This window comes from Danio rerio, chromosome 18 (assembly GCF_049306965.1).
Source record: "Danio rerio strain Tuebingen ecotype United States chromosome 18, GRCz12tu, whole genome shotgun sequence".
Classification (NCBI taxonomy): Eukaryota; Metazoa; Chordata; class Actinopteri; order Cypriniformes; family Danionidae; genus Danio; species Danio rerio.
The window spans coordinates 28,500,606-28,515,352 of record NC_133193.1 but is presented as its reverse complement, the minus strand read 5'-3'; the positions used below and the strand labels follow the sequence as shown (position 1 = coordinate 28,515,352).

Here is a 14,747-nt window from a genome sequence, read left to right as displayed (position 1 = left end):
TGACTGTGCTCAACTGACAGAAAAAAGTCATATACGAGATGCCTGGTGACTAAATTATGGATGTTAACTTAAATGTTCAGACGCAAAAACCTCTAAATGAAATTTTTTTCAACTTCATTTGTTTATGTTGAGAAATTTCACTTTAAAGAACAGGAAAATAACTTATTCTTTAACTGGCATTTAACTGGCATTTAAAGGTTTTCGCATCTAAACTCTTATATACTTCAAATCTATCAGTATGTTAGTTTTAAGAATATCGATAAGCTAGTGTGTTCCAAAATCTGCATTTAGAAGATATGAACCTGATATGAATGTAATGTGTATTTATATAGCACAGTTATTGTGTATGGCCATACACCCAAAGCGATTTACAATCATGAGGGGGGTCTCTCCACCACCAGTGTGTAGCATCCACTTAGATGATGCGATGCCAGCCACAGGACAACGGCGCCAGTGCGCTCAGCACACACCAGCTATAGGTGATAGAGCCATTTCAGTGAATGGGGATGATTTGGAGGCCATGATCAGTAAGGGCTGATGGGGAGAATTTGGCCAGAACACGAGAAGTGCCATGGGATTTTTACTGAACTCAGAGGGTCAGGACCTTGCTTTAACGTCTCATCCGAAAGATACGCTCACTGACAGTATAGTGTCCCCTTCATTATACTGGGGCATTAGACCATAGATGAGAGCACCCTGCTGCCCTCACTAACACCACAGCAACCTAGTTTACCCATGTGGTCCAGGTACTAACCAGGCTCAGCCCTGCTTAGCTTCAATGAGTAACCAGTCTTGGGCTGCAGAGTGATATGGCTGTGGATAAACATTCAAAGCCTCCCGTTGGTCACTTCCGCCTAAATGGATCAACAATTTTTTTTTTCATGCCACCTCATACTTATTTTTTTTTCATCAAATCTTGACCAATAAAATGCTCTCTAGTATCAGATATGCTCCACATTCTTTTGCTTTTCAGTTGATGTGCTTGATCAAGCACTCTCACTGGCAGAGCTGTGATGCTATTAGATGGTTTTTAAAAAGAGATGCTCTATGTTACACCCTCTCTTCATGTTTCACTTGAAATTACGTCAAACATCGAATAGAGAGACGCACATTTAACTTCACGGGAACTTTACATTTTTGGGTGAACTATTTTTTAAGACACCAGCAACCTACAAAGTGTGTAAACTGACAGAATTAATCTATTCTAATCCTGAAATATGCAAAATGTTGAACTCCTGTTGAATCATGCATACTTGTTCATCAATGAGCTCTCACCTTGGAGACTAAGCAAATTTGTGCATTGGCAGGACAGCTTTTCTGTTTTCCTGCAGATGCTTTCTCTCAGCAACAGCCTGTTTAATGAGGCGCAACAGAAACGCTGGCAGATCTGAGGTCAGGCCTTTTTGACATTTCACTTTTTACTGCTAATGATAAAGCACCTGTGTCACACCTCTAATGAATGCTAATGTTCACACAGACACCAGCTCAGCAGAAATCATTATTATGTGAGGGTCAAAAGCTTTACAGTAGTTCAACCAAACATAAAAATTGAATCCGCCACTTACCCACGGAGTTAAATTAAACCTGTATGAAATAAATGAAGATATTCTGACTGGTGTATTGGTGACCATTGACTTCTGATGTACTGATACAGTCATCTGAGTGGAAGCAGATGGAATTAAATCAGTATCTCTAAACTTTCCCACAGTTTTTACTGCTAAAAAATTAAGCTATGTTGTTACTTAAAACAACAGCAAATCATTTGAATCATTGTTTGAAATAAAGATGGAATAAATAATGAAAACTTTAAACATTTCACAAAAATGGTAACATTATTATAACAAAATATAACATATAATATTGTTATATACTACATTATGTTTATATAATGTTTTTGTTATTAACAAATAAATTAACACAAAATTAATAATGAACTGATTTCAAGGAGAAAAAAAACTAAATATAGGACTGAATAATTACAATAATAATGGGCTATATGCACAGCTAGTGTTTTTCAGCCAACTTCTGTTAAAAAATGTATGTGACTATTTACAATTTCATAAGGTTCCTTTTACAGCATGGATTTTGTAATGTAATTTAAATATAATCCGCTATGCAACCATTTGGTTGTTAAAGCATAAAAAGAGATGAAAGAAAGTTTAAATGCAGGTGCCATCATTAGCAGCAGGCTACAATAATAAATATAATAATAAAAATACATTACCATATTTTAAAAGACATGGCGTAGAAAAATAGAATTTAATGCAGTGCTTCTTGTTTGGTCTGATACCTACTTTATATCATATGTCAGCAAGGCAGTGAGGATCGCCGTTTTTTAAAGAAATCAGATCAAATGCAGCGATTTTGTATGGGATGACAGTTCATCGGAAGCCCTTGGGCAGGCGGACTGAAATTAAAAGTCTGTGTGCATATACCCAGAGGTACGTAAGTACCAGTAAGTATATCAAAGTTACATTACTGGTACTTACTTATAATAATTATTGTAATTATTCACTCCTATATTATTTTTTTCCCCTAAAATCAAATCTAAATAGTAAATAGATAATACTAAATCAACACCAGAATTCACACAATATAATATAATAATATATAATATAATATAACATAATATAATAATACATAACATAATATAATTAACAATATATAACAACAATATATAATATAATAATATATAATATAACAATATAATATATAATATTATATAATAATATAATATAATTAGTTGTGGTAATACATTATTAATTTATTAATTTTAGTGACAAAAAAATATATGAATAAAGGACTGAATTAATGAAATATAAGGTTTTGAACTTTAATACTGAAACTTTAATATCTAAAACTTGTATGGATCAAGGTCTCAGTTCTGACATCATTTTTAAATATTAATAAATGCGATAACAGTATATAAATGATACCAAATCAACACTGGAATTCACAGGTCGCAAAATAAAATAAAGCTGGATTCAGCTCAATGTAAAAGTGTGTGCGTGCAGGAATTAGTTTTGTGTGTCATGACTGCCCTCTGCTGGTTACAGTACACATCTTCACTAAAGAAACTTGAGAACAAAAACAATTTTACAGGTGTCAAAAAAACATTTAATTTTCCTTAAGAGAGAGAAAGACAGAATTACAGCAAACATTGATTCGGTCAGGTTAAAGATAACCAATAAATAACTGGCCATGTTAATATCCATTCAAAACGTTTTTTCATCTTTTTTAACATAAAACAGTGAATCAAGTCACTATTTGTGGAGTGAGTGAAGACAATCTTGTACATCTTTTGTATTTATTATTAATTTTTAAAAGCCTTCTGGTAAACTCATCGATTACGATTAACTGAGCTCTGGCAGTAGCTTTTAGCCACTTTTTAATTTCCCTTTTCATAGACAGTTTGTTATACAAATTGATGAGTGCCATTAAAAAAACAGCTTAATTTCGATTCCACTCAAATACTACATTATCTTACAAAACAGGGGCTCGTTTTAAACCTCAAAAGGACTGGGAAGAGTGAAACTGAAAGGAGAGCTTGTGAAGGCACCCTGTTATTGTTCCCTAAAAGGAAAGTGGTCTTGAGTTTGTTAAGTTCATTTGGCACGATATCAAAAGCACAGTGAGATCTGCCGTGCTCCTATTCATTCCTCAAAACCGTTAAATGCATCTGTAGAAAGTGTAAAAATGAGCAGTTTTAAAAATACAAGCGTCAGTCTCTCTATATATATCTTATATAATAATAGAATAATTATAATAATATAAACTCTTCTTTAAGTGAGCCGTTTGGTCCAAATGTACAGAACACGAATGTCGATTTTAAACACACACATAGTTATGTGGATTGATTCTTTCAACAAGGACTCAGCCTTGATTAGTGTCATAGAAAAAGATAGAGAAAGAGAAGGGGGTTATGAGGGTATGCGAGTGGTCCTTTAAGGGCACTTGTTGCAGTAATGTCACCTTTTCAGGGCAGACTGGTGTAGAGGGATGGCCGGATCTAGAAGTAGGGCACCGTGGTGAGTTTGTACCACTTGACTGTCTCTCGGCTGAGGTCAAAGTCTTTAAGGCAGAGGGTTATTCCTCCCAAATAGCAGTTCTCTCGCAGAGACTCGGCACTGAGCACACTGAGTTGAAGTTCCCTTTGCTTCAGTGTTTCCTTACTGTAACCGCTATACACCAGCTGCAGAAAGAGACAGAAGTGGAACTTCAGTTTTAAAGGTCACCTATGATGCAAAATCAACTCAATGGAAGCTGTTTGGACAGAACTGTGTGTAGGTGTAGTGTGTACACTGTCATATTAGAGTCATACAAACACAACAAGTTTCTTTTTTACATTTCCTGTTGTTAAACTAGAATCCAAATCCCAGTGACTATGAGGCCCGCCACAACGTGACATAGGAGAGCAGTTTCCCCCGCCCAATGAATTGACTGACAGGTCTCCATAGTAACATGTATAAACATGTAGGGTTGGGTATTGTTTTTTTTTTTTTTTTTTTTTTCCGATGCCGGTGCTAAATAAATACTTTTAAAACAATACCGGTGCCAAAACGGTGCCTTAACTGATACTTTTTAGCCACAAAATGATGGTGGATGACTCTACAAAAATCTTTTATTTGACAAAATCTTTTAAAAAATAATTTTAATAGAACAATATGATTAAAGTTTAAAGTAAACATCAATTCATATTTTATATATTTAAATTACATTAATACATTTCCCTTGATCATTTGTTGGTTAGCATAAATTTAAGATTTGCATTATGAAATTACATTAGCTTACTACTAACCCGTGGGGGGCGGGCAGGGGCCACGTATTTTATTTTACTATAGGGAGAATCGCCGACAACTTCGTCCAAACTACGTCTCACAGCCAAAAACACGTAGTATTTCTTTTGTCATTAACTACATAATGAGAAAGAAGCCTTTAATGGGGTAGAACATGTACATGTTTGCTCACCTGGGTTTAAAGGGAATTAGCCATTTCTCCCCAACTTAAGTTGATAATAAACTAATTTCTTTCTGTATAAAACGTCAAACAGACACGGTTCCTCCTGAGTCCTGTCAAACCTCCACTAGTTTTTCCTCCATTTCGTGGGTCCAAATAAACCGAAAAAGAGCGCTTTTAACTTCTCCCCAGCCTCCCGCTGGCCTGCAGCAGGTATACACACACGCACACTCAAGTGAATGCTGCTCTCTCATTGGCTGTAGGCGATGGCTGATGTTATTTTCAGTCAAAACTCAATTCACACGGCATGATTTGAATCGCCGACAGCTCCAGATATTTAGCACGCCAAATATCTCACAGGCATCGGCGACTCATCGGCGATTCTCTCAGATCGCGTCTTTGATCGTTCATACTGTGTGATTGTCACTCACGTGCACGAGCAGCGATTTGCCTGTGATTTCAGGCATTTGTCGGCGATTTCTCAAAACCTGTCGGCGAGCCAAAATCGGGGCTAAAATCACGCAGTCTGAACTAGGCATAAGTCTAAATTACACTTTAATCTTAATAAAAGACTATAAGATACTTAAAGGGACTTTGTCTGAATATAATTGTTTTGTAAAATAACTAGTAAAATGTTATGCACTGTCAACATGGGGAAGATAAGAAAGCAGAGGGAGCGCATGCCCAAGGGAGCAATTGCACGTGACACCTAGAGCACGCGAGAGAGGCATTCCTCTGCATTTGAGCCCTCAAATGTGTCATTAAGTTTGACATGTTTCCCCCTTACACACAACTTTTGTAGAGCACATTGCTGTGTCTGAATCCTTGCTTGTAAAATACGCTTTAGAATGCTTATTTTGAGCAAATTTGATGAACATGCTCATGCGTGTTGATCTGAAGTGTGTCAGTCTCGCTCATCGAAAACCAGGCTGAATGCGCTGTACTGCGCGCGTTGCGTGCGTCTAAGCAACAATAACAATTGCCTGATATCGACTGTCAGTATTCGTCAAAGTTGTTTGGAATTAAATGTTTAGTGATGGTGTGACACAACGCCTATGTGTGCCTTTCATGCACCCGTTTGATGCTTCTTACGTCTTTGTCCCAGCACCGAAATTAGGCACCGAAATTCATATGCTGATTTGATCCAGTACATACCGGTTACCAAGGTAGCGGTGCTATAATAGCACTGGGTTTCGGTACCCAACCCTATAAACAGGGTTTGTACAGAAACTGGATCAAAAAGATCTGTTCCAACTCTCTGTGATCAGCTGCACGTTATGATGAGTTTGACTAGTTTAAAAAGTTTTTAAAACAGCGCATGTTTGTAATAACGTAAAAACAGTAAAACTACAGTTTATTTTGAGGTTAAAATGGGCATATTCTGAAAATAATCTGATGTTTTTGTGAGTCGAAACATTAGACACATTCTGGAGACACCAAAGGCTTATCTTACATCTTGTAAAAGGGATAAAATAGGAGCCTTTTAAGGACTACAATGATCCAATACTGTATTTTCTGGAATATAAACAACTTTTTTTATTATCATCGTGCTGCAGCTTACTGTATATTCAAAAGTTGCTTAAACTGCAAATTAATAGCAAGCAAACAAAACTGCATAGTGTACAGATTTATATTTCTGTGAAATGATAAACATAGTTTTCTGTTTAAATTAACACTTTCAGGGTTTTTAGGGTTCATAATAAATGTGGTTATAATAAATCCCATTGTAATTTCTGTTGGTTTTATAATTTCAGGCTGTGTTGCCAATAATTGGGTTTTCTCTAATTATATTATATTGTAAAAAATTATTTGAATTAGTTATATTTATATGGTTGCATTGAGGCATTTTTTACTCTAACTTTATATTCTACCAATGTTAAAAAATATCTAATATATAGTTAATGTAAAATTATTTCCGAAGTTTGAGGTTTTCTTCTGATAAGTTATATATACAGTTGAAGTCTGAATTATTAGCCCCCCTGTTTATTTTTTGTCGCCAATTTTTGTTTGACAGAGAGCAGATTCTTTCAATACATTTCTAATCATAATAGTTTTAATAACTTATTTCTAATAACTGATTTATTAGATTTAAATCTTTGCCATGATGACAGTTAATAATATTTGACTAAATATTTCAAGACACTTTTATACAGCTTAAAGTGACATTTAAAGGAATAACCAAGTTAATTAGGTTAACTAGGCAGGTTAGGGTAATTAGGCAAGTTATTGGATAACGATGGTTTGTTCTGTAGATTATCGAAAAAAAAAAAATAGCTTAAAGGGGCTAATAATTTTGTCCCTAAAATGTTTTTTACAAAATTAAAAACTGCTTTTATTCTAGCCGAAATAAAACAAATAAGACTTTCTCCAGAAGCAAAAATATTATTAGACACACAGTGAAAATTTGTGAATAGTAAATATATATGAATAGTAAATTCTGTTGAGAAAATCCATGTAATGTATAATATTTAATAATTAATTGTTCTCATTTAAACATTATTTTGTATTTCCTTATTTTTTTTTTTTTTTGCATGTACGCTCACAAGGAATTCCATTTTGGAATTAAGAAAGAGCAAATCCACTTTTTGAATTGCTAAGTGCAATCCTTTTGACACTGAAATATTCAAAGCACGTTAACCATGAACATGAGGAAATAAGGTAGGTTAGCTTACCATTTCATTAAATGTTGGGTTCCTTGTCTTCCTCGCAATCTTTGTTTTGCGTTTGGAAGTTTTGTGGGGGTCTGGGAGAAGGTATGTTTTCACATAAGGGTTTGGGTCTGCTCCGTCATTGGACATCTGGTTTTAGGGAGAAGAACAGATGAGATTTTGGAAACTAGAGTCTTCTTGAAGACAGAAGCTTGTGCTATTTCTCACCAGGTCTTTAATGTGCATGACCATGATGAAAAGTGTGCTGTTTCTGTAGGACACTGACAGCTTCACCTCACCCTCCACACGGCCTGTGGTGGGACTCACTGGAGGCATGTCTGAAAAACAAAAAACAAAATTTTATTGTAAATTTTATGACAGAAAACAAATGAAAATTAAATTTTAAAATAACCAAAATATCAAATGTGTTTAAAGAAAAGCTTTAAAAAAAACATTAAAATAATAATAATCAATCAAATTCAGTCATTGTTTACCCACACTGCTTCAATGATGTGATGTGCTAATCCATATAATGACAGAATATCAACAACCAATAAGCTTTCTAAAACATATATAATAAAAAATAATAATAAATGATAAATAAATAGATTAACATATATACAGTATATGTTATCATAAAGTATTAATCTAAACTTTTCACTTTTTTTGCACCACATTTCACTCTGACTCACCCTGAAAAAAGCACACAGGTTGTGAGACAACAGAAAAAATAGAAATTAGACACACACACACACAAAAAACCTTCTTCTCTGAGGTAAACATATCCGTTGTGTTCACTGTAGCAGCAAGTTGTCACATTCATTTTTCGACTGTTTGGCATAAAAAAAAAATATTTAACTCTGTGATGGAATTACTTGGACACATTTTGGGAGGATTTTTTGGCCATTACAACCCAGGGTTTTTTTAATGTAAAGGCAATGCGCTTCTTTGCTGTTTCTGGGTGAGAAAAAGTGAACCACAGTGCTAATAGCTTGTTTTTCAACAAAACTCATATAATTTCAAAAACAATTAACAATACATAGTGTGCAATTAATTCAATAAAATAAATGCAACTAACCATGCATTGCTTGGAATATTTTTTCATACTTCTATTACTTACACCAAATATTTATAAATAAATTACGAACATATCTCATTAATACAAACTCATTTTGTATTTAGTTAGTCATGATTAAGCATTAAATAGCACAAAGTAATGACTGAATTTAAATATTTGTTTGAACTATGCCTTGAACAGATGACCTGAGTAACTTCAACTAAGACTTGGTGTACATACCTGGAGTTTTTGATAGGGTATCAACCCCTTCAGTCTTGTCATCTCTTGCGATAGGGTGGAAGAAGGTGTAGATCAGATCACACTAAGAAATAAACATTTTTGATTAGATAATATAATAATATTTGTATATTAAATTAATAACTGAATTAACATTTAATTATTAATCATTTCATTATGTACATTTTTTTAGATATTTTTTTCATTTGCATAGTTATGAAAACTGTTTAAAATAAATAGTTTTTCTAACTTTATTTAATAATTAATCCTAAAAATAGTAATATATTTGTACCAAAAAAAGAAGAAAAAAAATGCTGACCAGTGATAATACATGAAAACATTTAAATAAAAAGTAATAAAGCAACATGTTTTCATAAAAAGCAAAAATGTACAAATGTAACACTGACAAAGCGTAAACAGTTTTATTTCACTTAATATTAAATTAAACATCCGATTACTAGACCCATATGGAATCTGCACATGCAGAAATATGCAGATTTTAGCCAATCATTGAGTCTATTAATTTACTTCTGTAAATGTGTGTAAATATATATTTATTCAGTTTTTATATTCATTTCTGTAGTAATATTTTTTTTATACGCTTTTAGTTATGATACTCCCTAAAACATTCCGCATAAATCTGCAGATTTTTTTTACAAAAGTCTCTGCAGAAATAGCAAAAAATGTCCACAAATTCTGTCTGGCCCTACCAAATACCCACCTGGGCGACCTCTGTTGAACTCCTCATCAGATTGTGCACATAACTATTCAATTCAACCTTTCTCTTGGATGCCACATCCTTGATGTGTGTGCGTCCCAGCACCATCTTACTGGGAAACCTATAAAAGAAGAATATTCTTAGGAAGACAGAGTATTTGACAAATCTAGCAGTATTTGATGAATCTGGCACAAATGGTAAATTTACATACCCTGGCAGCTTCCACAACTGAAAAAGGATGGTCAATTTGTTGTGCAATTCCTGAAACTCATCAAATGTGCGGAAAACAAACTGTGGCTCGCTCTGACCTTCCCTTAGAATCCGAATGACATACGTCTAAAAACAAAAAAACATAAGAAATCAGGTGAATTTTTATTAATTGTTTGAACATGTTAAGCGTTTATTACACACTGAGTTGTAAGAAAATATACATTGCACATCACAAAATGTATATTTTTTAAGAATGTTTTATTTAGTACTATACTAGAATTTAGATGTGCTTACATAGTGCTTGTCTGGGTTATATCTCTTTTGAAATGAAAACACAGAGGCGTCCCGAATCTTGCCGTCTTGCTTCATAGTGTATGTCCGAGGAGCAAACGACAGGATGGGTTCATCATTGGAGGGAAGGCCAGAGAAACGCAACTGAGCCAGATTGTGGATAAAGAAATTAAACTTTGTAGCCACACTGCCCAGACTGGATTCAATCAACCTACAATGAAAAACGGAGAGACAGATATTTTTAAACCCATCTAAAGACTGACATATAGTATACTGTAAAATGTATATCATTTAGATTCACACCCACTTGCTCCAGTGGTTCTGAACTTTCCATTTCTTTCTTCTGTTGAGCACAAAACAAGATATTCTGAAGAATGTTGGAAAGCAGCAGCCACTGACATCCATAGTAGGAACCAAAAAATACTATGGAATTCAATGGCTGCTGCTTTCCAACATTCTTTTCATGCTCAACAGAAGACAGAAACTCAGGCCCTGTTTACACCAATACGTTTAAGTTTTAAAACGGCGTTTTAGAATGAATACGATCCGCGTCCACGCTGGCGTTTCATCTAGCATTTCTTAACAGCTCTTAGTCTACACTACACCGTTGAAAACACATCATGAATCACATGACCATACATGCACTCTGGCATGCCCTGAAAGCTGCTTCAGTGTATTCTTGCATCCGAGCTACAAGCAGTCAGCGGGAGCTCTGAGCACACCTGCCTGGCTGAGAGCAGTCGAACGTCAGCCAGTCCATCCCGAATCTGCGGTTGCATCTCATCTCTCTAAAGCTGTTTAACGTGATGTATAATTCATCTTGTGTAGTCTAACGAGTCTGTCTTTTAAATCTATTAGCTGACTTGTAAATATTTTGGCTGAGTGTATAAGTTAATAAACCTATAAATTTCTGTAACCACCACGACCACGTACACTGATATTGTGTGCATATAGCCTGACATTAAGCACATATTGCCAAAACCACACAGTGAGCCCAATGTTTCATTTTTTTCAATGACAATGAAAGGATGCAGTCATCAGGCTCCGTTTTGTTATAAATTTGCATACAGTGAAGATGACGGTCATATAAATATGTACATGATGCCTTAACATTTTTTCTGTCTGTTATGTTTAAGCTGTTAATATAAAAATTAAAAGAAACAGTGCTTTAAGTCATGTTTTCATTTTATTGTTAAGATAAGTGAAATGTAGCCATGGTTAATGACATTATAAAAGTACTGCCATTATATTTGAGGATTTACCCACCGACGCTTCCTTACATCCTCGGGAGTTTGTTATAAACTTGCGATCTCTGAACTTACAACAGTAGGATGCAAGACTGAACTTTGTGTACTTTATATTGAGAAAAAGCCCTAATCCATTTGAAGATGTCTCTTTTTTCCTCCATCCACACTGAGACGGTGCAGCAGCGTTTTAAAACAAAAACAGCCTCTTCAGTGTTTTCAAAATGCTCAGCATTTAGGGCTCAAAAACTCCGGTGTAGTGTGGATGGATGGTTTCAAAATGGATGGATGGTTTCAAAACTAAAACGTTTTATTGTAAACGGGACCTCATAGTGGTTTAGAACGAGTGAAGGGTGAGCAAAATGATAATGGAATATTAATTTGTGGGTGAACGATCACTGTAAGTCGCAAAAAAGTTCTATAAAAAGAGCATAATTCTACTTTATCTTAGTAGGAATCTACCTTGTGAAGAAAATGGTAGCCTCTGCATCTGTAGTCTGAGGCTGAAGAGCATCATACACATACTTCAAATCTTGGACTCCGGTCAGCTCGGGTAAACCTGATTGTGTCATCTGTGAAAAACATTAGCAAAACTAATCAATAAACAGGTCAGCAGGAACAGTCATGAATGACAAAACTGAGCAAACGGCTTCCTGTCATTAGTTGTGCAATAACGTGTTAGGAATCATACACAAGGAGAATGTTTACACATTGAGCATTCGTGTTGACACAAGAGCCTACGATGACACATGAATGACTGGTTTGTTTGGAGTGTGGTGCAGTATATTACCAGAGATAGCAGGTTGAGGAAGAGGTTGGAGTGTTTGCGGATCAGGTTGTAGGCTTGCGAGCAAAGGTCAACGAACAGCTGAAAGCGACTAGTGGGTCTTTCGCCTCCATTGATGACATAAGCCATGTCAGAGGTTAAGACAAACGGTGCTCGGTCCCTATAGGAAACAATTACGATACAATTAATAAAACTAAAAGATGCTACATAATGTGCCGTATTTTTAAATACTGTAACTTCTCATTCACCTTTTAAAACTCCCAATCATTTGTGCGTGACCCAGGAACTTCCCGAAGTCTATGTGGAACATGTGGCCAGTGGAGCGCAGCATGATGTTGTCGTTGTGACGATCGCAGATGCCGAGGATGTAAGTGGCCACACAGCATCCAGCACAGGTGTAGATAAAATTCTCAGACGCCTGAAAAAAGATTTTGATTAAGTTTCAAATACCATTTCTACAGCACATAACACTCATCGGCCACTTGATTATGTTCACCTTGGCAGTACCTAGTTCAACCCGGTTAGGTTTTAAGAATTGCCTTAATAGAATAGTTCAAGAAAAAATAAAAATCAACCGATAATTTCAGGGTTCTCAAGACACATTAACCACAAGATGCACACATTTCAAGCAGTTCACATGCTCACACCTTGAATTTCTCACGCTAAGATGCAGTAGGTTACATAATTATTGAATTAGCAGTCTACCAAACGCAAAAGACTGATGCAACAAAGCAAAATGTAACCAACTAGTCTGAGTAATTAATATATATTTGTCGAAGTATACATTAATAAACCTCTAAAAATGTACAATAACTTAGTCAACATTTGAAGTGGATCTAATCCTTTCATCTAATTTGTCCTATAATTATTGAACAACCATTCTTGTCTAGAACAATTTTAAATATGTTTTTCGCTTTCACTACAAATTTTGACTATCGTATGGTAAATAAACAGTACTTAATAATGAACAAAAAATCCCTATTGGTGAGTTGCTCACTGTAATTTTAGAAAGTGGGTTAACATTTTTGTATGCAATTGTAAATATCAATATCATTTTTTTATTATTTGACTTTAAATTAGGGTTTTATTGATTTTTTTAAAATTTACAATTGATGGCAAAAAGGAAAGTTAGAAATGTAGTCCTTCTGTGGTTATTTTGGAGAAGCTAACTAAAACAATACAAAACCATTGCAAAGCATTACATTTCAGTAATAGGCTGTGTCTGAAATCGCCTACTACTCGAGTCGGTACTACATTTGAATTTAAATTTACTACATAACCGTTAGAAAAGTACATTCTCTATAGTATAAATGTGAGCATGAATGAAATCCGGACATACTACATGAGCCACGATCCCGTCATTAGTCATTATCATGTGATCTACCCGCATTAGTTTCGATGCTTCACTTCCATTCTCAATTCTCTTGCAGTGAATCATGGGATAGTCTAGCTTCCATTGGATGCGCATTCCAGAATCTTGCCGGAAGTAGGTCATTTGGGTATTTCTCACATTCAGTTTTTCGAATACTACGAATTTGGACATACTACTCGACTCGCATACCGTATTTTAGAGTATGAAAGTATTTAATTTTGGGTGCAACAATAGTGTGGAGCCATTTGAATAATGTGAACTTTTCAGACCAAGAAACCTTTTTCAAATCTTCATCATTCAATTTTGATGAGGAGTATAGATTTTAGCCTGATTTTCTATCAGTTTGAAGAAGCCTGGCCATTCTTTTTTGACCTCTAACATCAACAGAGCAAACAGAACTGAGGCTCACTGTATAATTAGCTTTTTTTGACCATTCTCTGTAAACCCCAGAAATGGCTGTGCATGAAAACTCCAGCAGATTAGCAGAGTTTGTAAAATACTCACTCAAACCAGCCCATCAGGCATCAACAACTGTCACATTTAAAATCACTTAAATCACCTTTCTTCCTCATTCCCATGTTCTCTTTGAGCTTCAGATGATAATCTTGATTACGTCTACATGGCTAAAGCAACAGAACTGCTGCCATGTGATTGACTAGATTTGCATTAAACAGGTGAACCTAATGAAGTGATCTGACTAAAGATACCAATGGATTATTATGCAGTCTAAAACGTTTAAATGTACCTTCTCATACTCATCCTCAGCAGGGTTATACTTGCGAAGCCACTCAGCAAGAGGTTTGTCCTTGAAGGAACCCGTCACTCCATACTCCACCTGAATCTTTCTCAGCGTTTCAGAAGATGGTACCAACTCCACCATGCCTGCGTCAATTAACAAAAAAAAGAACCCATAATATGAGAAATAAATTAACCTATCATGTTCATATTTCATCAAAAACTCATAATTATGTTTGCATGCCTGTTATCAACATTCTCTAGAGTGCCTTTAGAGGTCATGGGAGTGAGGTTTACCTACAATAATACATTTATTTCATATAGCCCCTATAAAAGTTAGTTTCTCAAAGCGCTTTCAATACAAATCAACACAACATGCATACAAGATACTAAAATGATACAACAAACCCTAAACAAAGTTAAGCAAACATTTAAAAATTAGCAAGAGACTAATCATCTAAAAAGAAAAATGCCACCAATTTTTAAAAAGTG

General features: G+C 35.1%; 1 protein-coding gene across 4 annotated transcripts in view; it reads right to left on the bottom strand.

Annotated features, from left to right (window-relative positions):
- Nucleotides 1-3,094: 3,094 nt before the first annotated feature.
- Nucleotides 3,095-14,747, bottom strand: part of pik3c2a (phosphatidylinositol-4-phosphate 3-kinase, catalytic subunit type 2 alpha) — a 72,112-nt gene continuing 60,459 nt past the window's right edge. For 2 of the 4 annotated variants that reach the window (XM_073930347.1, XM_073930346.1), the window contains exons 23-34: nucleotides 14,266-14,402; nucleotides 12,397-12,566; nucleotides 12,152-12,308; nucleotides 11,824-11,933; nucleotides 10,121-10,328; nucleotides 9,828-9,952; nucleotides 9,620-9,737; nucleotides 8,902-8,983; nucleotides 7,833-7,942; nucleotides 7,629-7,754; nucleotides 3,973-4,192; nucleotides 3,095-3,679 (exon numbers count right to left, since the gene is read on the bottom strand). In XM_073930347.1, the coding sequence (XP_073786448.1) occupies nucleotides 4,010-4,192; nucleotides 7,629-7,754; nucleotides 7,833-7,942; nucleotides 8,902-8,983; nucleotides 9,620-9,737; nucleotides 9,828-9,952; nucleotides 10,121-10,328; nucleotides 11,824-11,933; nucleotides 12,152-12,308; nucleotides 12,397-12,566; nucleotides 14,266-14,402 (1,526 nt within the window). In that variant the 3' untranslated portion in view covers nucleotides 3,095-3,679; nucleotides 3,973-4,009. Of the gene's footprint in view, nucleotides 4,193-7,628; nucleotides 7,755-7,832; nucleotides 7,943-8,901; nucleotides 8,984-9,619; nucleotides 9,738-9,827; nucleotides 9,953-10,120; nucleotides 10,329-11,823; nucleotides 11,934-12,151; nucleotides 12,309-12,396; nucleotides 12,567-14,265; nucleotides 14,403-14,747 lie in introns of all 4 variants that reach the window. The other 2 variants (XM_068214908.2, XM_021467822.3) reach the window with 1 other exon arrangement.